General features: G+C 33.5%; 1 protein-coding gene across 12 annotated transcripts in view; it reads right to left on the bottom strand.

Annotated features, from left to right (window-relative positions):
• The window catches only part of grik2 (glutamate receptor, ionotropic, kainate 2), a 330,719-nt gene that overhangs the window by 85,316 nt on the left and 218,263 nt on the right, over positions 1-27,140 (bottom strand). For all 12 annotated transcript variants that reach the window (XM_087285783.1, XM_087285788.1, XM_087285789.1 and 9 more), the window contains 4 exon segments: positions 26,196-26,303; positions 25,414-25,527; positions 11,126-11,332; positions 3,247-3,470 (listed from right to left, as the gene is read on the bottom strand). In XM_087285783.1, the coding sequence (XP_087141909.1) occupies positions 3,247-3,470; positions 11,126-11,332; positions 25,414-25,527; positions 26,196-26,303 (653 nt within the window).

Below are 27,140 nucleotides of genomic sequence, written 5' to 3'. Positions count from 1 at the left end.
TAATAAGACTTAATGACAGTTGCTATAAGCATATAAGTTTCAGTCAGGTTGCCACAACAAACAATGTCATCCTTGCATTATGATTATAAAGGTTTTATAACAGTGAATGCCTCTTCAAGTAAAGTGTTACCGATGTTTTCACCTTAGTTTGAACAGAAATCGTGTATAAAGTCAAATGCAATGCATTTTTAATGGAAGCACTGAAAGTCTAATGGAAGGAGAGGCCAATCGCATTTTGTAATTATGGGATGGATGAGTTGCCTAGCAACTAATAGTTCAATTTGTGATAGTCAAATGTCAGCAGCACTACCTCATGCAAGATAGAGACTTTAAAAATAATTTAATATTGCATGCAAGTCTCCCTCCTGCGGAGAAATAGTCTTATAAGGTCCAACATGATTTATTTATCAATTCATTCTCAGTCTAATCTCACGAGGAAACGTAAGTATTTTGCGTTTTGTCAGTTTAGTGGCTAATTCGTACGAATTCAAGTTCAGTTGTATGAAAATGTAAGATTTTAAAAAGGAGGCGTGGCACCTAACCCTAACCGTCATTGGGTGATGAGCAAATCGTATTAAATTGTACGAATTAGATCGTACGAATTCATACGAATTAGCCACTAAAGCAAAAAGTTACGAATTGCCGTGAGATTGCGTTAAATATCTAGTAAATCTGACAATTAAAAGGCCAGGGATTATAATTAAGTCTCTACTTCTTGTTTGTGTGTGTGTGTGTGTGTGTGTGTGTGTGTGTGTGTGTGTGTGTGTGTGTGTGTGTGTGTGTGTTCTGCACTATAAAACATATCTGTTTCTGCATTTTGCGATTCATCAGTGTTTTCCATTTATTTCCGGTAGTGGAATGCATTATGGGATGTTGATCTTGGCTCTGTCGACTTTTGATTACAGTTTAGCACAGTGACTTTTACTGACATTTTAGTCGTTTGAAATAATATAGTTTTATAAGAAAAGAGTATCCAGCAGAGTATCATAACTAAAACCTTAATATATTAAATAAAAAGTAATAAATTACTGAATAAAAACTGAATATATTCAGATTTACACATTTACTCAAGCAAATAAACAGAATTAATAACGGGCTAAAAATCTGCAGAAATCTGCGGAATTCTGTGGAAAATCTCTGGAAAATCTGTGGAATTCTGCACGCGCAGATTTCGTTTGGGCCTAGTCATTGCTCATCTACTCATCAGAGTGATGCTTGTTTTGGAATCTGCCGGTGGCTCTGGTGAATGACTCTATAGTGGTTAAACATGAAAGAGTGTAGAATTAAATTGAGTATAAGAGCAAATCTAAGATCTAATATGACGTAAATGTTAAATTAATACATTGAGACATTGCTATAATTGTAGGCTGCTGGTATTTAACTGTGTTTGAAGAGATTTATGTCTCATAATGCAATTGTAATTCAAAAATAAACGGGGGAAAACTAAAAATGTAAAAAATGAATCACAAAATATGGAAACCTGAAATTGTATGTATATTTTTACAGTGCATTTTGAATGTATACTAGTGTGATATGCAAATGTTTAGAATTAGATTATCCTAAATGTCTGTTTCCATAGGAGTTGCGAAGCAGGATGTGGAAAAACCCAATGAGAAAAGAAAGGTATACAAACTAGACACAGTAAGGACAGCGAGGGATGGGGAGAGGTTTGCGTTTCACACCAGAAAATGCCTCACTCTCTCACACACACACACATGCATGCACTTGAACACTTCCTATTTTCTGTCTTTCACACACAGTGTTGTAACTGTGATTTTTCATCTATGCTATCTTGTGCTATCTTTATCTCATGAGAGGCACAAACTGTAACTCTTCAACATCAAAACCAAAGCAATGCTTCTCATGTGTAGTTACTGTATGTGTTGGTGTGAGTGTGTGTGTGTGTGTTTCGTCTTTCTTTCTAAAATGAATGCCTTAACTCTTTGTTATCTCCTATTCACACCTGCAGGAACTCGCTGCATCTTATGAGGCTTCATCATGTAAATATAGTGAGTGGTATTCAGAAGTCTTGAGGGAATCGTTAACCTATTCCTTAAGTCATCATTTACTCAAACTCATGGCATTCCAATTCTGTTAAACTTTCCCATGGAAGATTAATAAAATAAGTTAGAAAAAGCTAAAGCAGGCTCTTTCATTGAGAAGTAATAGAAGTTGGGTTGACGACAAATAAAATTGCACACACTCTCACACACAAATAAAATAAAATAAAATAAAATAAAAAATAAATAAAAATAAAAATAAAATAAAATAACGTAAAATAAAATAAAATACATTTTACTGACTTGAAAGACAACTAAATGAAATAAAATAAATAAAAATAATATAAATAAATTAAAATAAATATATAAATAAATAAATAGATAAATAAATAAATTAATTAATACATAATTGGAATGCAATGAAAAATACATAATTGGAATGCAATGAAAAATACAAAAAATAAATAAAATAAAAATTAATAAATAAAAATTAATAAAAGTAAAATAAAATCCCACAAACACAAAAAATAAAAATAAAATAAAAAATAAATAAATAAATAATAACTATACAAATAACTAACTAACTAACTAACTAACTAACTAACTAACTAACTAACTAACTAACTAACTAACTAACTAACTAACTAACTAACTAAATAAATAAATAAATAACTATACAAATAACTAAATAAATAAATAAATAAAATACAAAAAAAAATCATACTGAAGAGTTGTATAAAATAAAATAAAATAAAATAAATAAAATAAAATAAAATTAAATTAAGTAAAATTAAATAAAATTAAATAAAATAAAATAAAAATCTTACAGACCTGAAACACAAGTAAAAATGAATAAATAAAATAAATAAATAAAATCTTACAGATTTGGACATTAAAATGAAATAAAATAAAATAAAATAAAATAAAATAATAAAATAAAATAAAATAAAATAAAATAAAATTAAATAAAATAAAATAAAATAAAATAAAATACAAAGTTGGGACACAACAAAGAAATGCAAAACACAAAACAAAACAACAGAAAACAAAATTAAATATCCTACAGACTTGGAACAATGAAAGTGACTAAATTATGACTTTAATTTCAATGTACAGCAAACTATTCCTTTAAGACCTCTATCGTTACAAATTCCAAAGTGTGAACATGTTAATGAAATGAGCTCATGATGTATGGTACAGTAATGTCTATATAAATATATATAAATATATGTGACTGGTATGTTACCTGGCTATGACAAACAGCACACAACTGACACCCAAGTAAGCGAGCAGAATATACATCCAGATGTCGGGGGACAGGGGGTTGAGAAAGGAGAAGACCCCCGGGTTGGTGCCGTTGGGTTTTCGGTACAGTATACTTATCCCCAGCGTCATGAAGGGTTTGGAAAAGTCGATGACCTTCTCCCGCACGTATGTGATGGCCAGCGGCGCCACTGCAAGATCAGCTTTCTGCCAACAAATAAAAAAAAAAGAAAGAGGGATAGGCCGTAAATCAAGGGCCGAGCAGAAGCATTTAGAGGAAATCAAATTAAGAAAACAGGGCTTTTACACATCACACACTCTGCCCCACAGCGTTTAAGGGGAAATTTAAAGCCCTCTCGTGGACTCTCGTGATTTACCTGCTACTGTTTCAGCACTTACTAAAGCCTGAACTGATTTACTGGGTCTAAGGGACCAGCCGGTGCGCTCAACCGAACACACTCTCTCAGCTATAGCCATAACGAGACTCGGAAAAATGAAAATAGCAGATATGAAGGAAGGAAAATGAAGGGGGATAAAGGTCTCACACAGGTCTGGCTCGCTGTCAGAAGCTGAAAATAGCAAGGCCAGTTATTAAGGAGGAAAATTTGATTATTTATACACTGTAAAAAATGCACAATAGATTTGTGTTGGAACAACATGAAGGAAGTGTTTAGTCATTTAAGTGGATTGAACATACAACAAATAAGTTGCCCTGCAAAAAACTCAAGCATTGTGTTGTTTCAGCTCATTTTAAATAAGTTGTTTAAAAAAAAAAAAAGAACAAACATCATTTTTTGAGTGTATTTTGGAGCAAAATCTGACCATTACTTTGGAGCAAAAATTAATTGTTGAAAAACCCTAAAATTAATTCATAAATTGGAGCACAATTGGATTAATAATGTTTTGGAGCAACATTTGATTATTATTTTGGTGCAAAATGTGATTGTTAATAATTTGGAGCATAACTGATGAATAATATTTCAGTGCAAAATGTGATTATTATTTTGGTGCAAAATGTGATTGTTAATAATTTGGAGCAGAACTGATGAATAATATTTCGGTGCAAAGTTTGATTATTATTTTGGTGCAAAATGTAATTACTTTGGAGCAAAATATGATTGATAATCTTTTGGAGCAACATTTGATTATTAATATTTGGAAAAAATTTTAATTAATAATTTGGAAAAACATTTGGTTATTAATAGTTTGAAGCAACATTTGAGAATAAATACTTTGGAGCAAAGTTTGATTAATAATAATTTGTAGTAAAATTTGATGATTATTAGTTTGAATAAAATTGTATTATTAATAATTTGTAGCAAAATTAGATTATTATTATTCTGAGAAAAATTAGATTGTTAATACTTTGTGGCAAAATTTGATTATTAATATGTTTAGGGGAAATTAGATTATTATTTTGGTGCAAAACTGAATTACTTTGGAGCAAAATATGATTTGATATTTTTGATAAAAATTTAATTATTCATAATTTGGAGCAAAATTTGATCATTAATATTTTGGAGCAAATTTTGATTCTCACTAATCTGGAGCAAACTTTTATTATTAATATTTAAGAGCAAAATTTGATTCTCAATAATTTGGAGTAAAATTTAATCCTTAATACTTTAAAGCAAATTTTTATTATTATTTTGGTGCAAAGGTATATTATTAATACTTTGGATCAAAATTAGATTTTTAATATTTTGGAGAAAAAAATAGTATCAATACTTTGGAGCAAAGTGTAATCATGATGGTGCAAAATGTGATTATTAATACTTTGGAGCAACGTTTGATTGTTATTTTGGTGCAAAATGTGATTATTAATACTTTGGAGCAACGTTTGATTGTTATTTTGGTGCAAAATGTGATTATTAATACTTTGGAGGAACATTTGATTATTATTTTTGATCAAAAATAAATATTTTTAATATTTTGGAGCAAAATTTGATTATTAATATTTTGAAGAAAAAAATACTATAAAATTTTATTGAAATAAAATAAAGGATAAAATAAAGGCGCAGTAGGTAGTGCTGTTGTCTCACAGCAAGAAGGTCGCTGATTCGAACTTCGGCTGGCTCATTTGGTGTTTCTGTGTGGAGTTTGCATGTTCTCCCTGTGTTTGCGTGGGTTTCCTCCGGGGACTCCGGTTTCCCCCACAGTCCAAAGACATGTGGTACAGGTTAATTGGGTAGGCTAAATTGTCCGCAGTGTATGAGTGTGAGTAAGTGTGTATGGATGTTTCCCAGAGATGGGTTGCAGCTGGAAGGCCATCCGCAACATAAAACATATGCTGGATAAGTTGGCGGTTAATAAAGGGACTAAGCTGAAAAGAAAATGAATTAATGATATATAAAATAAACATCCTACAGCCTTGCCTAATTTTTATGAATATTTCATATTACCAGCACTGAATTTAACAAATTAATTCAGATCAGACTACTCTTCAAAAAAGGCATTTATATTGATGTAAACAGAAATTCAACAAAAACAACAACACTTTAAAAGAGAGAGTGCAAATCACAGCTCGACATCTGCAGCAAACATTTACACACCAAACACAGCACATTACACATGATGAAAGAGTAACGCTCACCTAATTAGTCATTTAAGCCTATAATGTGCATACTTCACCAACTACACCTCTCCCACTGTAAGCTGAGTGTGTGTGCATGTGTGTGTGTGTGTGTGACGTCTATTCATGCAAATTATTTGAAGGAGACAAATTAAGAAAATGCAAATTAGGAAGGAAGAAAAAACAATCAGCAATTCAAGCAGTACCAATGCAAATAATGTAGGCACTATAATGACTCTGATCATTTTATTGGCCTGCGTAGAGTGTTCCAGATCAGTCACTTATGAGTTTCCGTTTCCATTGGCTCTGGCTTCTGAAGGCAGATGATGACGCTCTCGGCAACTTATGCCTATAAACGGCCCTGCCTACACAAACACTACTCAACATGCTCTCAAAGTGTGTTTGTGTGGCCTCTGTAAGGTTGTCATCACTCTGACAACCGCGGCTGCAATAATCAAAACCTGTGTCTTCTTAGCAGTTCAGAGCGACGTTTGGCTGCGCATAATGTGCATGTGAGAGGTGAAATATGTCAACAGGCTGAGGTTCTGCTTTTAAAGTCCAACGCTAAGCAGAAAAGGTCTGTGCTGCGCTTCTCCAAACCTTTTTAAGGCTACGTCATTCTTAAGTTGTACGTTAAGCTGTACAGTACCTAAGTGGTAATATGTGATAATGTTTACCAGAGCTTTAAGTACACTGTAAAAAAAAAAATCATAACTTTGTTTATTTCTGGCAACTGGGGGGCGGGAAAAAATATGTAAATGATAACTTCCGTTAAATTACACAAATACACCGTAAAATAGCAGATATTAAATTACAGAAATTTCCTTAAATTTACATTTCTGGTAAATTTCTGTAATTTTATATCTGCTATTTTACAGTAAATTTCTGGAAATTAATATCTGTAATTTTACAGTAAATTTCTGTAATTTGATATATGTTATTTTACAGTAAATGTATGTAATTTAATATCTGTTATTTTACAGTAAATGTCTGTAATTTAATCTGTTATTTTAGAGTAAATTTCTGTAATTTTATATCTGTTATTTTACAGTAAATGTCTATAATTTAATATCTGTTATTTTACAGTAATTTTTTGTAATTTAATATCCGTTATTTTACATACATTTCTGTAATTTGATCTGTTATTTTACAGTAATGTAATTTTTTGTAATTTAATATCTGTTATTTTACAGTAAATGTCTGTAATTTTATATCTGCTATTTTACAGTAATTTTTTTGTAATTTAATATCCATAATTTTACAGTAAATTTCTGTAATTTGATATCCGTTATTTTACAGTAAATTTCTGTAATTTTATATCTGTTATTTTACAGTAAATGTCTGTAATTTAATCTGTTATTTTAACGTAAATTTCTGTAATTTTATATCTGTTATTTTACAGTAAATGTCTATAATTTAATATCTGTTATTTTACAGTCATTTTTTGTAATTTAATATCCGTTATTTTACATACATTTCTGTAATTTGATATCTGTTATTTTACAGTAAATGTCTGTAATTTAATATCTGTTATTTTACAGTAAATTTCAGTAATTTGATATCTGTTATTTTACAGTAAATTTCTGTAATTTGATATCTGTTATTTTACATTGAATTTCTGTAATTTCTGTAAAGGCTATTTTGGTAGTCCAAAAGGCATCAATGTGTGGATGTCAATTGAATGTCAAGGTTTTGACTTGAAATCAATCAGCATTCGGACGTATTTTTGATGTCTATTTGACATCCACACATTGATGTCATATTGACCGTTAAAATATAAACACAATTGGTATAACAATATAAAAATATATTTTATTAATCTGAAAGCTCAAAGATGTGTGGATGTCCATTGAACGTCAATGTTTTGACGTTCAGCATCTGCAACAAACAGCATCTGCAACAGACACAGATGCAACCACACTGCTTTTGGAGCGTTGTCTGTAGTACCATTGTGAATATAAGCATAGTACAGATTCAGTAGCAGAAGAAGAAAGCTAAGTTTTGCCTCCCAGTCGTGATGGAGGACCTGCCGTCAAAGCGCTGACACCATCCAAAAGCGGCTGTGCCCCCCAAAACTGACATTTAGCTCAATTTCACTACTTTTACTGGTAGAATTGGTATAATTTCAGTCAAAATAAAGGCCTCTGTCTAGAATTATTGGATTGTCTATAATTATTCCCAGAGGGGGCAAATTAATGCCAGAAGTGAGCAGATGTTGTCTCGCTACTTTTTTTTAAAAGTCCTTTGACAAGATATTTTTATCTCCAGCACATCAATGTACTGGCAAACCGCAAACTCCAGACTGCTCTGAAAGCTTGTCAAGGCCAATTACAGTCTGTCCTGCTCTCGTCTTGTGCTGGCGAATGTTACGACAACACACACACACACACACACACACATACACACTCTTTTTGACTCCAGCCAATCCAACCATGACCAACAGAGATCGGCAATAGCAATGGATACTGCTATTGAACTGCTACTAAACACGGCCTGTGCAGAAAACACTCGTTTATACGTGTGTTTATTCCTATTTTAGTCTTTGTCAAGTCTAATGAGAGTGTCGGAGGGCAGTGTTTTCCACTATGTGTGTGTGTGAAAGTGTTTAATAAGCTCTATGGGGGGAAGGCTAATGGCAGATTTTTCACTTTGTGTCCTCTCGGCAGTATGTGCTTGAGTTTTACTTTAGAGCATCTTCGTGCCATCTGCTACACACACACACACACACACACACACACACACACACACACACACACACACACTGTTAATCTTATTTTCATATCTGTTTCCTCTCTGCACTGAAAGCATCTTCTTTCATTGGATAATCTTGACAAGTTCCTTCTGCAGCCGGCTGGAAATGTGTCAGAAATTGTGCAGCATCCTGGAGTGAATTAAGTACGCCTTATAAAGCGCCATTTCTTTATAATGTAATTGCAGTTGAACTGCATTTTAGTGGAGTGGATCTTTTTTGGGTTTAGTTAAAAAAAAATTAATCAATCAATGTGGTAAAAATATATAAAGGATCCTAAACTAAACTGAAAATATAGTTTGTTCATTCATTTATTTACTTCTTTAGCACATTAGGGTTGTGACTTCATTCATTTTCTTTAACTTAGTCCCTTTGCTCATCAGGGATTGCCACAGTGAAGTGAACCGCCAACTTATCCAGCATGTTTTACACAGTATATGCCCTTCTCAGGGCGAAGCAGTGGCGCAGTAGGTAGTGCTGTTGCCTCACAGCAAGAAGGTCGCTGGTTGCTGGTTCGAGCCTCGGCTCAGTTGGCGTTTGAGGGTGGAGTTTGCATGTTCTCCCTGCGTTCGCGTGGGTTTCCTCCGGGTGCTCCGGTTTCCCCCACAGTCCAAAGACATGTGGTACAGGTGAAATGGGTAGGCTAAATTGTCCGTAGTGTATGAGTGTGTGTGTGTGTGTATGTGTGTGTGTGAGTGTGGATGTTTCCCAGAGATGGGTTGCGGCTGGAAGGACATGCGCTGCGCAAAAACTTGCTGGATAAGTTGGCGGTTCATTCCGCTGTGGCGACCCCGGACTAATAAATGGACTAAGCCGACAAGAAAATGAATGAATGAATGAATGAATGCCCTTCTCACTGCAACCCATCACTGGGAAACACCTATACCAAACTCAGGCTTGTTCTGGAACAAGCGGTTTTTGGAGACCGCGTTAATAATTACGTTTTTTGGAGACCGCGAAATACATCCCGGGAGGTATGTATTTGTGCAGTTTTTGTTTTCGTGAATCCGCGAGAGGCCGCTGTGCGCGCTTTTTCGTGCCTCGAATGCCTCTCGCAAGTGTGCGCCGTTCGCGCTCGCGCTGTTCTCGTGCAAAAAGCCGTCGGAAGACGCTGTCCAGCAACCATCTGACTGACTAACTGACTAAATGATTGACTGGGCGGCCGGCCAATCGGCTGACCCAGCCACCCTCCTCCTTCCCTAAACCCAAGCGACGATTTACAAAAGCCGTCCAGGAAAAAGAAAAAGCCCTCGTTTGATTTTGACCGCGTTTAAAAAATCTACAACAATTTCAAAAACTCTGTGTTCACATTGTCATTATGGGGGATTGTGTGTAGAATGTTGAGGAAATCAATTAATTTAATCCATTTTGGAGTAAGGCTGTTATAGGAAAATGTGGAAAAAGTGAAGCGCTATCAATTCTTTCCAGATGCACTGTATTATAATACATATACAGTGCTCAACATAACTGAGTACACCCCATTTTGAAAATTAATATTTTTTTCCATTTCTTGGTGAATATAGCTCATATATTTTGGTTAATTTGAACAAACAGATTTATTAAACTGATATATTTATTAAAATAATATTTTATTCACCAAACATCTTTAGAAATAGAAAGATAATACAATTAAATTCATGAAAAAAAAAATGGTAAAAAATTGCAAACTACACAATTTCAACAACATTTTATATATTTTTTGTTTCTTTTGAATTTTCCTCTATCTATTTTTTATTTAATATTTTTCTACGACATATACATTTTCTGTGTACTAATTTTAGACCATTATCACAAGTTACCTTGTTGGATTAGCTCCAGATCTGAATATGCCCAAACATAATATTGTAAAGGCCAATCTAAATGACAGATTTGTGAGGGGTGAACTCATATACAATTGAAGTCAGAATTATTAGGCCCCCTGTCTATTTATTTTTGTTTTCCAATTTCTGTTTAACGGAGAGCAGATTTTTTCAACACATTTCTAAACATAATTGTTTTAATAATTAATTTCTAATAACTGATTTATTTGATCTTTGCCATGATGACAGCACATAATATTTGACTAGATTTTCTTCAAGACACTTCTATACAGCTTAAAGTGACATTTAAAGGCTTAACTAGGTTAATTAGGTTTACTTGGGGTAATTAGGCAAGTTATTGTATAATGATGGTTTGTTCAGTGGACTATAAAAAAAATTGCTTAATAATAATTGACCTAATAATATTGACTATAAAATGTTGTTTAAACAATTAAAAACTGCTTTTATTCTAGCTGAAATAAAACAAATAAGACTTTATCCAGAAGAAAAAATATTATCAGACATATTGTAAAAATTTACTTGCTCTGTGAAACATCATTTGGAAATATTTAAAAAATAAAACATAAATCAAAGAGGGCGAATAATTCTGACTTCAACTGTATGTTGACCACTGTACTGTATATAAAATAAAATAAAAAATAATAATAATATGTATAAACTTATTGTCATTTGTTATCTTTGAGTATAAATTCTCCAGCGAAAGCAGTACAGTAAGACTCACGTGGTCCATGAGCTCTCGCACCATGCCGTTCCACTGTCCCGAGCTCTCGTCCTGCGCCCCGTACCGTCCGTCCTCCACCAGACGCAGCTCATAACCGAAGCCCAGGATGGCGGCGAGCTCACGCAGCAGGTCGACACAGTAACCCTCGAAACGATCGTTACCATACAGCGGCTTATCCGACTTCTTGAACATCACGTACGGCTCTTCCTGTGGAGGGAGAAGAAGACATTGTGCTGTGAGTGTCAGAAACAGAGCTGATTTCTGTCTGATAGAGACTCAACACCCTATTGAGCTCTGCAGAGACGGGGACAGATGAGGGGAAAGAAATCGATTGGACGAGTAGCTCACTTCATAGATAATATAATATAATATAATATAATATAATATAATATAATATAATATAATATAATATAATATAATATAATATAATATAATATAATAATCTATTAAGTTTTCATGTTTTTGAAAGAAGCCTTTCCTGCTCACCAACTCTGAATCATACATTTAAAATTGATGATAGATAGATAGATAGATGGGTAGATAGATAGATAGATAGATAGATAGATAGATAGATAGATAGATAGATAGATAGATAGATAGATAGATAGATAGATAGATAGATAGATAGATAGATAGATAGATAGATAGATAGATAGATAGATAGATAGATAGATAGATAGATAGATAGATAGATAGATAGATAGATAGAATTGACTAAATTATGACTTTATTTATTTATTCATTGGTCCATTAATGCATGGTTGTTGGTTAGACATTCCTGTGGTTCATTTCACTCAGTGTGGACAGGCCTTATAATGGTTAAAAAAAAAACAACTACATGAAACATTTTGTCCGCAGCACACCTAGAGCAGTGAAGCGTGATGAGCAGTGTTGTTTGTGTGGCGGACCCCTGCTGTGAACAGGCGGCCTGTCATTGGTTCATTAGGGCTGTGATTGTGAATATGCGGGTGCTGAGCAGCGTGGAGGCGGGAAAAAATCCCTTATCTGTCTCTGCAGATAACACAGTCCCTCTATACAGTCACTGCTACAGAATGATCACTGTATACATATACATATATATATATATATATCACAGCCTATTCCTGATGCGGAAACCAGAGCTCTGCTTTCTTACTGCCAACATCAGTGATTGACATTTGGCATGGGATGATAACCGGTTTGCCGCAGTTTGGAAAATTCAAGGTTTAAATGCTTCGAAATTTCCATCCATCCATCCATCCAGTGATGGGTTGCAGCTGGAAGGGCATCCGCTGCATAAAACATATGATGGATAAGTTGGCAGTTCATTCCGCTGTGGCGACACCAGATTAATAAAGGGACTAAGCCAAAAATAAAATGAATGAATGAATTAATTAAAAATATATATAAAAATAATAATAATAGATTATCACAATTACCATTATTTATTATAAAACAAAACATTTAATTTACAATGAATAATAATAATAATAATAATAATAATAATAATAATATTATATTATTTTTATAAATAATGAAATAATAATGATGTAATAATGATAGTAATAATAATAAAACATAATAATAATAATAATACATAAATAATAATAATAATAATAATAATAATAATAATAATAATAATAATAATAATGGATTATCATAATTATAAATTGACATAAATATTAAACATAATAATAATAATAATAATAATTATTATTATTATTATTATTATAATAATAATAATAATAATTATTATTATTATTATTATTATTATTATTATTATTATTATATATATTATTTTTTATAAAATTTCACAGCTTTAAACAGAACTTTAATAAATAAATAAATAAATAAATAAATAAATAAATAAATAAATAGATAAATGAATAAATAAATTAATAGATGAATAAATAAATAAATAAATAAATAAATAAATAAATAAATAAATAAATAAATAAATAAATAAATAAATAAATAAATAAAATATATCAAGAGAACTAATAAAAATAAATAAAATAAAAAAAGTACTTAAGTAGCAAAACAGTGGTAGGCAAATAAATAATAGTAGGAAATATAAGTCATGCACACTTACTAAAATGTAATATTTAAACATCATAATCATAACATAAAAAAAGAGTGGAATAGCTGCAAAAAAAAAAGAAAAAAAAAGAGCCTGTCTACTCAAAAGCTCATCTTCTTAGTGTGTTTGCATGTTTACGGCAAAGAAAGAGCAGATCACGGAAGGTCAGAAAGCTGCGATGGCTGATGGGTAGGACTGCAACACACAACTCTGAACAAGACGGATCGTAATATCTGAAAACTCTTTTGAAAGCTTTGAAGTAGGAAAAAAAACTAGCAGGAGATGCATTAGATTTTCACAAGCGCCAGAGGTCTTTGATTAATGTTGCTGAAAACCTGCTATTTCTGCATTACAAACGGCCCTTGATCAACAATATGAGTCTGGAAGCGTCTGCAATAACCACTTCTGGAGCGTTTGAGTGGCTTCAAAACTTTGTTAAAAGTCATCATCAAATAATAAAAAAAAGCAACTGTGCGTCTTTGTGAGATCGGTTTCATACTGAATAAATGTTCGGGAAGTCACCAAACCTGTCAAGAATGCTGAACGTCGGGATGTTATTGAATTACTCAAATGGTAAAAAGGATATTATAGTTTGCAGATTTGTAAATGAAGCACATTTAAAAGACATTAACGTGTTTTGCAGTGACAATAAGGAATTCTGCTGATATTATGGATGGCAATAGAGTTAAGGGGGGATCTTGAGGGCAGGATTGCACTGCGGTGGGGTCTAATGAGTGCACTTTGTTATTCCAGACCCTCATCAAGGGGTCCAGGACAGCAGACTCTCTACTGATGACAATGTCATGTAAAATAGTACTAAATTAATATTTCATAAAATGTAATTGCTGCTGGGCAGAAACATTTATTTAGCTTTTGCATAAATGAATGAGCTTGGTTGTTTTTTATGTCTTCTCTGGCCTGGAAAAAATAAATATTAAATAATCTGTAAAAATAAATAATAAAATATAGAATAAAATAATATATAATAAAATAATATAAAATAAAACAATAATAATAATAACAACAATAATGATAATAATAATAATATTTAATAAAAATAATAATAATGGATTAATATTAACATATCGCACACCCCCTAAAAGTTTCCAACGAAATGATTTTATTTATATTTAAATATTCATAAACAATTGAAAATTATAACAGAAAAAAAAATAATAATAATACATGTTAATAACAAATAAAAACAATTATTATTAGTATTATAGTTTAGTATTTAGTTATTTATCTATCTATTTATTTATTTATTTATTTATTTATTTATTTATTTGATTGATTGTTTGTTTGTTTGTTTGTTTATTTATTTAGTCATTTATTTACTTTACACAGTATGAAATTGGTATGCTTCCATAATCAGGCTTTGAAAATGATATCATGTAATGTTTATCACGATATATGATTAACCATATTTCCTCAGGAGTACATTTCAAATCTTTAATCTTCTTTAAATTTTAATATAAACTGTAAACTGCTCTATTCACTACTTACGTCCCTAGTGTACATTTTACCTATAAACTGCATTCAACGTACACTCACCGGCCACTTTATTAGGTACACCTTACTTGTACCGGGTTGGACCCCTTTTGCCTTCAGAAATGCCTTAATCCTTCATGGCAGATATTCAACAAGGCACTGGAAATATTCGTCAGAGATTTTGCTCCATATTGTCATGATAGCATCACACAGTTGCTGCAGATTTGTCGGCTGCTCATCCATGATGCCAATCTCCCGTTCCACCACATCCCAAAGCTGCTCTCTTGGATTGAGATCTGGTGACTGTGGAGGCCATTTTAGTACAGTGAACTCATTGTCATGTTCAAGAAACCAGTCTGAGATGATTGAGCTTTATGACATGGTGTGTTATCCTGCTGGAAGTAGCCATCAGAAGATGGAGACACTGTGCTCATAAAGGGATGGACATGGTCAGCAGCAATACTCAGGTAGGCTGTGGCGTTGACACTATGCTCAATTGATACTTAATTCACCCAAAGTGGAGGTAGCCATCATTGTTCAGAGATGCTCTTCTGCAGAGCTCGGTTGTAACGAGGGCTCATTCGACTAACTGCTGTCTTTCTATCAGCTAGAACCAGTCTGGCCATTCTCCTCTGACCTCTGGCATTAACAAGGCATTTGCGCCCACAGAACTGCCGCTCACAGGATATTTCCTCTTTGTTGGAGCATTCTCTGTAAACCCAAGAGATGGTTGTGCATGAAAATCCCAGTAGATCTGCAGTTTCTGAAATACTCAGAGCAGCCCGTCAGTCACCGACAACCATGCCACGTTCAAAGTCAAATAAATCACCTTTCTTCCCCATTCTCATGTTCGGTTTGATTGGCTGATTACAAATTTGCGTTAACAAACAATTGGACAGGTGTACCTAATAAAGTGGCCAGTGAGTGTATGTTGAAGAATGTTTTCACCAAAAAAAACGAAGTCGAAAAGATGCATTTCCAGTGAGTCTGCTAAACACAAATGCTCATGCTTCAGACAATTTACACACAACCTCCTCGGGAACAGCAAATATTGCATCTAAACTCATAAAAGAGCGATTGAGAGAATAAAATCTCTAATTAAAGCAGTAATCCATTCAGCAGATGGGAGAGAAACAGCCGCTAAAGGCTGTGTCACCTTCCATTACTCGCCATCTCATTAAAACCGGGAATCTTTTGACTCTCAGAGAAACAAACCATTCTGGCTCATTTGTACCTTTTTAAAGTCTGCCTAATATCAAAATGTACAGTGTTTATTTTGCTAGCTCACACTGTTATTTTTAAGGTGAGTAATTAATCCTGCAAGTTAATCCACTGGAAAAAAAAATGTGTTTGTTGTGATAATCTTCAATGAAAGTCTGACCGTGTTTTATAATGGCGCTTCTGTTGACGACAACCTGAAAGTTTCCATAGCAACAGCATATTAATACACACTTGCTGCATTCCAATTTGCATATATACACACACAAACACAAGATTCCCGATATATATATCGGGAATCTTGTGTTTGTGTGCAATATATATTATTAATTAATAATATTAATATATTATTAATATTAATATATTATGCAATATATTATGCAATTAATAAATTATGCAATATATATTGCATAAGGCGAGGCAGTGGCGCAGTAGGTAGTGCTGTCGCCTCACAGCAAGAAGGTCACTGGGTCGCTGGTTCAAACCTTGGCTCAGTTGGCATTTCTGTGTGGAGTTTGCATGTTCTCCCTGCCTTCTCCCACAGTCCAAAGACATGCAGTACAGGTGAATTGGGTAGGCTAAATTGTCCGTAGTGTATGAGTGTGTGTGTGGATGTTTCCCAGAGATGGGTTGCAGCTGGAAGGGTTTAACGGAGGCCAGCTAGTAAGTGCTGTGCAGGTACAACCTCACTCCTCTGACCTCTAAAGGTGCTCTGGCGGCAAACGCTAGAGGCCATGGTCTTTAGCCTCCTTGGTAGAGCACCTGACTCCCATGCGGAAGGTCGCCGGTTCGATACCAGCTCAGAGCGGGTTGGGTGGCGGGATTACAAGGGCATCCGCTGCGTGAAAACGTGCTAGATAAGTTGGCGGTTCATTCCGCTGTGGCGACCCTGAATTAATAAAGGGACTAAGCCGACAAGAAAATGAATGAATATACTGAATAAAATTGTAATTTTGAAAACACAGTTATAGGGCAGAACAGTGGCGCAGTGGGTAGCACATTCATCTCACAGCAATAAGGTTGCTGGTTCGAGCCTCGGCTGGGTCTTTTGGCATTTCTGTGTAGAGTTTGCATGTTCTCCCCATGTTGGCGTGGGTTTCCTCTGGGTGTTCTGGTTTCCCCCACAGTCCAAACACATGCGCTATAGGGGAATTGGGTAGGCTAAATTGTCCGTAGTGTATGTGTGTGAATGAGTGTGTATAGATGTTTCCCAGTGATGGGTTGCAGCTGGAAGGGCATCCGCTGCGTAAATCATTTGCTGGATAAACTTTGCTGGAGATAAAGCATCTTGGGGTTTTGTTAATGAGTGAGGGAAGGATTGTACGTGAGAGTGACCGGCGGATTGGTGCAGCGGCAGCAGTAATGCGGTCAGTGTACTGGTCCATTGTGGTAAAGAAGGAGCTGAGCCAAAAGGCAAAGCTTTCGATTTACCAGTCAATCTACGTTCCTCCTCTCACCTATGGTCATGAGTTTTGGGTCATGACTGAAAGGACAAGATCTCAGATACAAGGGGCGGAAATGAGTTTCCTTTGGAGGGTGGCAGGGCGCACTATTATGGATAGGGTGAGGAACTCTGACACCAGGAAGCAGCTCGGAATAGAGCCGCTGCTACTCCACATTGAGAGAAGTCAGCTGAGGTGGCTCTGGCATGTGTTTCAGATGCCTCCTGGACATACGATAAGAAAACTCGGCTATGAATAATAATGAGAAACCGACGCATCATCACTCGACTTGCAATTTTGCGCTTCGCCACCAATTTTGATCCCTAATAATTATTTTAAACCCAGGAGCAAAAATTAGCTGACAAAAACTCAAAATTATCCAGTTTTCTCCACAATTAAAGCTGACAGGTGCTGACATTGTCTTAACTGATGCTCAGCACACAAATCTGTTAAAATCTCCAAAAAAGTACACTTTATTCAAAGATTCTTGAATCTTTAATACTTTTAATGCACTTTAGACTTTGTGCCTAAATTGGTAAGTTAGAGCCCTAAAGGTCGACAGAGCAGAGATCACATACTGTTATTCACACCCATGAATAAACTATTAACAAACAGATATTTTGATGTTTACAGTCTATAATGGACAAATGGTGTAAATTGAAGGCAGTTGCGAATCTTGCTGCTGCTTTTCCTGAACTCAACAACCCCGAGAACACCGAGTTGAATTTGTGATGCTGAAAACATTCAGCTATTAATCACAGGCTTAGAAAAACAAAACATTCTGGAAGATAAGGGAAAAATGAAATTGTATTGTGACGTGTGAGTAAACTACTGCTCCAAAGCCTACAGTACATTTCAGCGGCTGACGGATGCACGCTGAATACAAAATGAGTAATCCTGTAGGAGAATATCAGAAGCTGCACTGGGCTGTTTATCTACCAGTGCTTGATGCATATCTAGAGGAAAGTAACTAGGTAGGGACGACTGTAGTAACATGGCAATCTAAGGTCTTGAAGTACATTGGTTGAGACATACAGAAGTTAATACAGAATAATAACTTTGAGTCAGGATCATAATTATTTGCAGTTTCATACAGTTTATGTAAGTGAAACAACAAACCTTATATTATTATTATTATTATTATTATTATTATTATTATTATTATTAGTGTAATAAAGATTTATTTATTTTAATAATTAATTATCTAATATTCATAATTAATTATAAATGATAAAATATCAAAACTGACAAAACAATTATTATTTGCTTTAATATTATACTATTTTATTTATTTATTTATGTATGTATGTATTTAATAATAAAGTTTTAAATTTAAAAATAAATGCGTTATAGTTTCTTAATACGTACACAATAGTTTACTTTCCAAAACAAAATGCATTTAAAAACTATATATTTAAAAATTCATAATTAATTATAAATGTTAAAAACATAAAAACTGCTTACATAATAATAATAATAATAATAATAATAATAATAATAATAATAATAATAATATAATAACACCAATACTAATTATTTTATTATCATCATCATCATCATCATCATTATTATTAATTAATTAATTTATTTATTTTTTTATTTTTTATTTTTTTATTAATGTTGTTGTTTCTGTTATTATTATTATTATTGTTGTTGTTGTTGTTGTTGTTGTTGTTATTACTTTGTTATTATTAATAGTTTTATTATGCACACATTATAGTTTACTTTTATGTTTAATAGTTTAATAATAGTTAATGAATATTCAATTATTTAAATATTTAGGTATTTAAATGTTCATAAAAAATGGCAAATGATAAAAATATAAAAAGTTATAATAATAATAATAATAATAACATTATTATTATTATTATTATTATTATTATTATTATTATTATTATTATGACTGCATAATACACAACAGTTTACTTTTAATAGTTTAATAGTCTGATGGTAGTTAAAGAACAATAGTTTAATTATTGCATTTTTTATTAAATATTTAACTATTCATAATTAATTTAAAATGATAAAAAACTGATGATGATGATGACAATAATAATAATAATAATAATAATAATAATAATAATAATAATAATAATAATAATTATTATTATTTATTTATTTATTTAATGCAGTATGGATTTTTTACATTACTTGCTTACATAATTAGGCTTTGGAAATTATATCATTTAATAAATAATACAAAATGTGAGTAAACATATTTCATCAGAGATACATTTTAAATGTTTAATCTCCTTTAAATATTAATATAAACTGTAAGCTGCTCAGATCGCTCAGCAAACCGTAGACAAGCTAGTTAGTTTTAACAAAAAACATGAGGCACGGCTATTTATAATGCATGTAAAACACAAATTTACTTATAAATATGAAAATAAAAAAACAATTATGTAATATTACAGTGGATGCATGGTTATGAGTGCTGATGAGATCACTTTAAAGGATTAAAAATCATCTTTAAAAGCATCCAAAGTTACTGAACCACTGCACAATATGTAACTTTTAAAAGCACTGCACTGGTTTCACGGTGGCTCAGTGGTTAGAACGTTCACCTCTAAGCAAGAAGGTTGCTGGTTCAAGTCCCGGCTGGGTCAGTTTCCATTTCTGTGTGGAGTCTGCATGTTCTCCCTGTGTCGGCGTGGGTTTCCTCCAGGTTTCCCACAGTCCAAACACATGCGCTATAGAGGAACTACATGGTAGTAATGTATGAATGTGTGTGCTAATGTGAGTGTGTATGGGTGTTGTGGCAGGAATGGCATCCGCTGCAAAAAACATATGCTGGAATAGTTGCCGGTTCATTCTGCTGTGGCGACCTCTCATGTCATAAAATCTTTTAGTGTATGTTCGCATTCAAATAAAAATGATACATTGTATAATTAAATTTTGGTGCTATTTTTTTTCCGTGATAAGATCTTAACTCGTCTTCTTTAAACTTTTTTTCTTTCATAATCTGAGAGCAAACCTGCAGTGTGTTTGCTCACAGCCTATTAATAACAGTTTCCTTTCTGCGGCGGCACAATGACGACTTCAGAGGCAAACCTGAGGGCATTAAACTTTCATGTAAAGACTGACATTCAGCGCTCAGCATTCAGCCTCTTCTCACACTTCTCTCTGCTTTCATTCATCGCAGCTTTGATCCTCGGCCTCCCGACTCCAGCAACTAGCATTTGCAGCATTTAATGCATTTTGATCGCCCACTGAAAGCGAATGAAAACACACACACACACACACACACACACACACACACACACACACACACACACACACACACACACACACACACACACACATACACACACACATACACACACACACACACACACACACGCTATACACACCGTTTAATGACTTTGACCTTTTGTCTTGAAACGGCTTTGTTCATTGACTAAAGTAAACATACTGTGAGGTAAGAGATCTTGAAGTTCTGAGCAATACGTCTGAGCTATACCGTCTTTACTTTGTAACATGATACTGCATTTGATTCCATTTACAAAATCAAAGTGAGGATGACTCATTTAAAGTTAAAATAAAACTAAAATAATCAAACTAAATAAAGTACAGCTAAGAATAAATAAATAAATAAACAAACAAACAAATAAATAAATAAATAAATAAATAAATAAATAAATAAATAAATAAATAAATAAATAAATAAATGAGCAAATAAAATAATAATAATAATAAAAAATAAAAGCTAAAAATAAATAAATAAATAAATAAACATATTAATAAATATAAAAACTAAAGCTAAAAATAAATGAATAAACCAAAGATAAATAAATAAAGTTAAAATTAAATTTATATATATATATATATATATATATATATATATATATATATATATATATATATATATATATATATATATATATATATTAACTGGCCACTCACTGGCCATATATTCACTGGCCAATTTATTAGGTACACCTTACTAGAACCGGGTTGGACCCTCTTTTGCCTCCAAAACTCCATGAATCCTTTTGTGGCACAGATTTAACAAGGTATTGGAAATATTCCTCAGAGATTTTGCTCCATATTGGCATGATAGCATCACGCAGTTGCTGCTGATTTGTCGGCTGCACATCCATGATGCCAATCTCTTCTGCAGACCTCGGTTGTAACGAGTGCTTATTTGAGTTACTGTTGCCGATCTATGCTGGAACCAGTCTAGCCATTCTCCTCTGACCTCTGGCATCAAAAAAGGCATTTGCGCCCACAGAACTGCCGCTCACTGGATATTTCCTCTTTGTCGGGGCATTCTCTGTAAATCCTAGAGATGGTTGTGCATGAAAATCCCAGCAGATCAGCAGTTTCTGAAATACTCAGAGCAGCCCGTCTGGCACCAACAACCATGCCACATTCAATGTCACTTAAATCCCCTTCCTTTCCCATTCTGATGCTCACTTTGAACTGCAGCAGATCATCTTGACCATGTCTAAATGCCTAAATGCATTAAGTTGCTGCCATGTGATTGGCTGATTAGAAAATTGTGTTAACGAGCAGTTGGACAGGTGTACCTAATAAAGTTTTTAGTTTTAATATATATATATATATATATATATATATATATATATATATATATATATATATATATATATATATATATATATATATATATATATATATATATATATATATATATAATTTTTTTTTTCATCATTTTCATCATTTAATCATATATATATATATATATATATATATATATATATATATATATATATATATATATATATATATATATATATATATATATATATATTTTCAATATATATTCAACCCTAATCTAACAATCAAACACAGTTGATTTAACTAATGAAGGTGTTCATGACTACTAGACAATATTAAGCAGGCGTGAGTTGGAGGAGGTTGGAGCTAAACTATGTAGATCTGTGGCCCTCCAGGAGTTTTAAACCATGTTATATATAGTATGTGGTATATAGTAGTATTTACTACTGTATATAATAGTTATATATCTGATGTAGATTTGTTTTGTTAAATTGTTTTTCTTTTTCCATTTTCTAATTTTATTGAACAGGATGTAATGATTTGAAATGGAATAAAGCGTCTAGTGCTAAGCACCACAAACCGCATCCAGTTTATTGCTAATGTTTTCTGATGTACATAATGCGGTGTTGTTGTTTGGATGTAGGATGATCTCATTAGAGAATACTGACATTAAATAGATATTAAGAACATAAGAAAACGCTCGCTCTGATCTCATTTGCTGAGTTTTCAATGTCAATTTGAAAGTAAATAAATCAGGCTTTTAAAAGCCAACAAAGAAAATCCGCTTTCCTTTACTGAACAACACTTTTTTTTTTTATCAGCCAGGGAATTTGTGCATACATTCTCATTCGAAACCTGTAAATATCTTCCTACATTCAGACAAAAAAAAAAAGGTTTGACAGCAGGTCCATCATTATGATGCAACAGTGAAGGCATTCAGATGCATAAAGCTGTGAGACATTTCTCATTTTTATTTTCTGACTCAGAATCCTGACGTTCTGCATGATCAAAGGGACAATACAATAAAATGAAGATGTGGAAATTCAGAAATGCAGAGTTTGCCACTATTGTCAAATACAGATTGGCTGTTTTCTGTGACACTAAACCCATTAACCTCTGTGTTGACATTTTGTTTTCATACATGCAGAAATTCAGTGAATACTGAGACAAGCAGATCAAGAACATGTTCTGTATATGGCTTAACACAACTGTAACTGGCTCTATTACCACGGTTATTTTAGTTAATGGAAATTACAGCTAAAACTATTGGTCAAATACATGTTTGCTAACTGAAAAAGGCGACGCAGTGGTGCAGTAGGTAGTGCTGTTGCCTCACAGCAAGACGGTCGCTGGGTCGTTTCTGTGTGGAATTTGCATGTTCTCCCTGCGTTCGCGAGGGTTTTCTCCGGGTGCTCCGGTTTCACCCACAGCCCAAAGACATGAGGTACAGGTGAGATGGGTGGGCTAAATTGTCCATAGTGCATGAGTGTGTGTGTGAATGAGTTTGTGTGGATGTTTCCCAAAGATGGGTTGCGGCTGGAAGGGCATCCGCTGCATAAAAACGTGCTGGATAAGTTGGCGGTTCATTCCGCAGTGGCGGCCCTGAATTAATAAAGGGACTAAGCTGACAAGAAAATGAATGAATAAAGATAATGAATGAAAATAATTGCTTTCAGAAATAATGAGCAAAATCTGCGGATGTTTAATGTCCTAGTGGTTATACAGCTTATACAGCCTAAGGGGTCCTTCACACAGAACGTGCTTAACGTTGGGCATTTTAACATTGAAGTCTCTGAGGATTTACTCCTTATTGGAGCCATCCCCCAGTGGCCAGTTGATGAATTGCAGTTTCAGTCATTTCTGTAATTTCTTTACAATGGAGAGCATGAGGTTGCCGTTTGATTTGGACCAAATAAATTGTATTGCTTTCTGGTTCCAATGTCATAAGTTACCTTTTTTTATGTAAAAAAATAAACAAAGCAGCAAACAATCAGAAATAATTCAGCACTCATTTTTTGTTATATAACATTGAAGTCTATGGGGATTTTCTCCTTATTGGAGCCAGCCCCCAGTTTCCAGTTAATAAAATGCAATTTTAGTCACTTCAAAAAAAAAAAAAAATAATAATAATAATCACAATATATGTAAAGCTTAAACTAAACTAAACTAACAAGTGAAATAAAATAATTAGCAAACATAAATATTTTCTTATAAATATTATGTTTTGCTCAAACTTATTCAATGCAATAACTGCTCTATGTCTCTATGTCTATGTCGCACATCACTTTTTTTGTAGTGTAATGAAAAAGAAACAAATAAAAATACCATTTTGTAACTGGCTGTATACCAAAGATATTTTAGTAAACAAAAATAAAGGCTAAAACTACTGGTCAAAACATTTTTGCTAACTAAAATAAAAAAATCACAATAAATGAAAAAGCTAAAACTAAACAAAACTATCAACTGAAATAAAAAAAGATGCAAACATGAATGATTGCTTTTAGAAATAACAAGCACTCATTCTGTGGTGGAAAATCTGATCTTCGAATGTTTATAGAAGTAATTGTAGACAGCCTAGGGGCCGCATTTAAAGGTGGGCATTTTAACACGAAAGCCTACGAGTATTTACTCCTCATTGGAGCCAACCCCAAGTGGCCAGTTGATGAACTGAAGTTTCAGTCACTTATATTTGCTTTCTCGAAGGAGAGTGAGAGGCTGCCGCTTGGTTTGGAACAATTAATCTTTATTGCTTTCTGATTCCGATGTCACACATTACCACTATTTTTGTAGTGTAAAAAAAACAAACAAACAAACAAACAAACAAAAAACAATTGTATTAGTGGCTGCATATCGAGGACAAAAATTAGGGCTAAAACTATTGGTCAAAAACATTTTAGCTAACGTGAGAGGCTGCCGCTTGGTTTGGACCAATTAATCTTTATTGCTTTCTGATTCTGATGTCACACATTACCACTATTTTTGTAGTCTAAAAAACAAAACAAAAAAAAAAACAAACAAACAAAAAACAATTGTATTACTGGCTGCATATCGAGGACAAAAATTAGGGCTAAAACTATTGGTCAAAAACATTTTAGCTAACGGAAATAAAAAAAATAACAATCAAAATAAATTAAAAACTAAAACTGAACTAAACTATCCACTGAAGTAAAAAAAAAAAATACCAAACCTTAATAATTGTTTTCCGAAATAATAAGCACTCAATCTGAGGTAGTCCCATCTGCAGGTGTTTACAGGAGTACTTGTAGATGGCGCTTTTACCGAGTAAGGGGTGCGTTTAAAGTTGGGCATTTTAACATGGAAGTCTATGGGAATTTACTCCTTATTGGAGCCAGCCCCCAGTGGCCAGTTGATGAATTGCAGTTTCAGTCACCTCCGTAGTTGCTTCATGAGGTAGAGCATGAGGTTGCCTCTTGGTTTAGACCAATTAATCTTTACTGTTATGTATGTTTTACTTTAAACATACTTTGATTGATTGATTGATTGATTAATTGATTGATTGATTGATTGATTCAAACAATAAGAAATAAAGTACGTACCAGTATTGTGGACACCACCAATGATCTGTTGGACAAGGAGTCGGTCACATTGGCCGTCTTTCCCTTTTGGTTTTCAGTCATGTTCAAACCACTTGCAGGATCCCACGTACCAATCTGCCAAAAACACATCTGATTAACATAAGAGGATGAAAACCTCAATACTACAGTAAAATAACTTTCAACATCCAAGTCGGGCTTCTTCTCTCATCGGCATGTTATCTATTCAGAAGCAGAAGTGATGTGAGGATCATGTTATCGTGCACAAGAGAGCAAAGCGGAGCGATAAAAAAACAGAGAGCAAATGAGAATCGCTTCTGCAGACCAGAGTCCCGCAATCCCCATCTCTCCCTCCTCAAGACCGTCTCATTTACTTCAGAGGACCCTCTTGAGGACTGACAGCTCAAAACAAGATGACAAAGTGCAGACATTCATGCACGTTCAACTATCAGAAAACAAAGTACTTCAGAAAACACGGCGGCCTGTAGTTTGTAATTGCAAATCACCTGTTTAATTCAGTCTTCATAAGGCTAAAGGGCTACTGAGGGCCTTATTATTAATGGGATAAATTATTCATGAAGATGCAGACACATGTGGAAGAGAACCGGGAGGTCACGATTTGCTTAGAGGCTCTCCGTAATGCATGCATATGTGTGTGTGTGTAAGTGTGTGTAGGATTCTATTGCCTGTTAGTGAGTGTGTATTTTCAGGTGTACACACATTTGTCCTTATGAAGGACAGCGGGTACATAAGTAAGGATGTGTGAAAGCAGAGGAATTCAGCACCTTCTCTAGCCCCTCTTCCTTCAGGCTGATCACATCCAGATCGAAATCTGTCCTCAGGCCGTTGGTCCTGTTGAAATTTATCCGTCCGGTCAAGCCGTCCCAGTGGGCCTGCAAGTGTAAGAAAAAGGCTTGTTATAAACAGCTCGCTACGAGCAGTGAAAAGGGTCTCCTTTAAATGCATTTCAATCTGATCTTTAGGCTTTAGATGCAGTAATGTATTCACACTCGATAATATGTCCATCTAATACACAGTAGACACTTCCTAACTCGCATGTTAATTTAGCATGTTATTAGCACGGTTTTCATCGAGCTTCTAGGATGTTTTGAAATGTCGTGAACACAAATAACCTCTTCCTAGCTGAATCAAAAGCATCGGTAACACTTTAGAATAACTATCCGTTATAACTAGTTAGAAAATCATTAATAAACTGTTGGTTAATGGGTTATAAATGACTTGTTAAATAAAAGTAAATAGTTTGTTGATTATTTATAACTGTGCCTTATAGATAGCCAATAGATAACCTAAAAGCTGTTAGTTAACAAGTTATAAACGACTTGTTAACTGCATTTTAATGATTTAAATATATACCTAATAAAACAGTAATAGATCATGAACAAACTGTTAGTAACTTATTAAAGACTTGTTACGTATCAGTTAATAGTTTATATTTGTTATTGGGATGTTTTCCTAAAGTTGCAGCTATTCTTCATTTATTAACTGTTAGTAAATGAGGAATAGTTGCAACTAGAATAACGTCCCAATAACATACATAAGCTAATAACAAACACTCAACTAATATATTAACTCACACTTTACAGATTTTCCTATAAAAATATTATATGTAATACCGTGAAAAAATCCTCTAATAAACATCATTTGGGAAATATTTCTAAATATAAAAACTAAATTCACCAACCCAGGCTCATTGTGGAAACGTAGCCCCG

The sequence above is a fragment of the Danio rerio genome, chromosome 16, assembly GCF_052040795.2.
Source record: "Danio rerio strain M-AB ecotype USA chromosome 16, GRCz13ab, whole genome shotgun sequence".
NCBI classification, from domain to species: domain Eukaryota; kingdom Metazoa; phylum Chordata; class Actinopteri; order Cypriniformes; family Danionidae; genus Danio; species Danio rerio.
The sequence above is the reverse complement of the archived record's forward strand: the minus strand, read 5'-3'. Positions and strand labels throughout refer to the sequence as shown.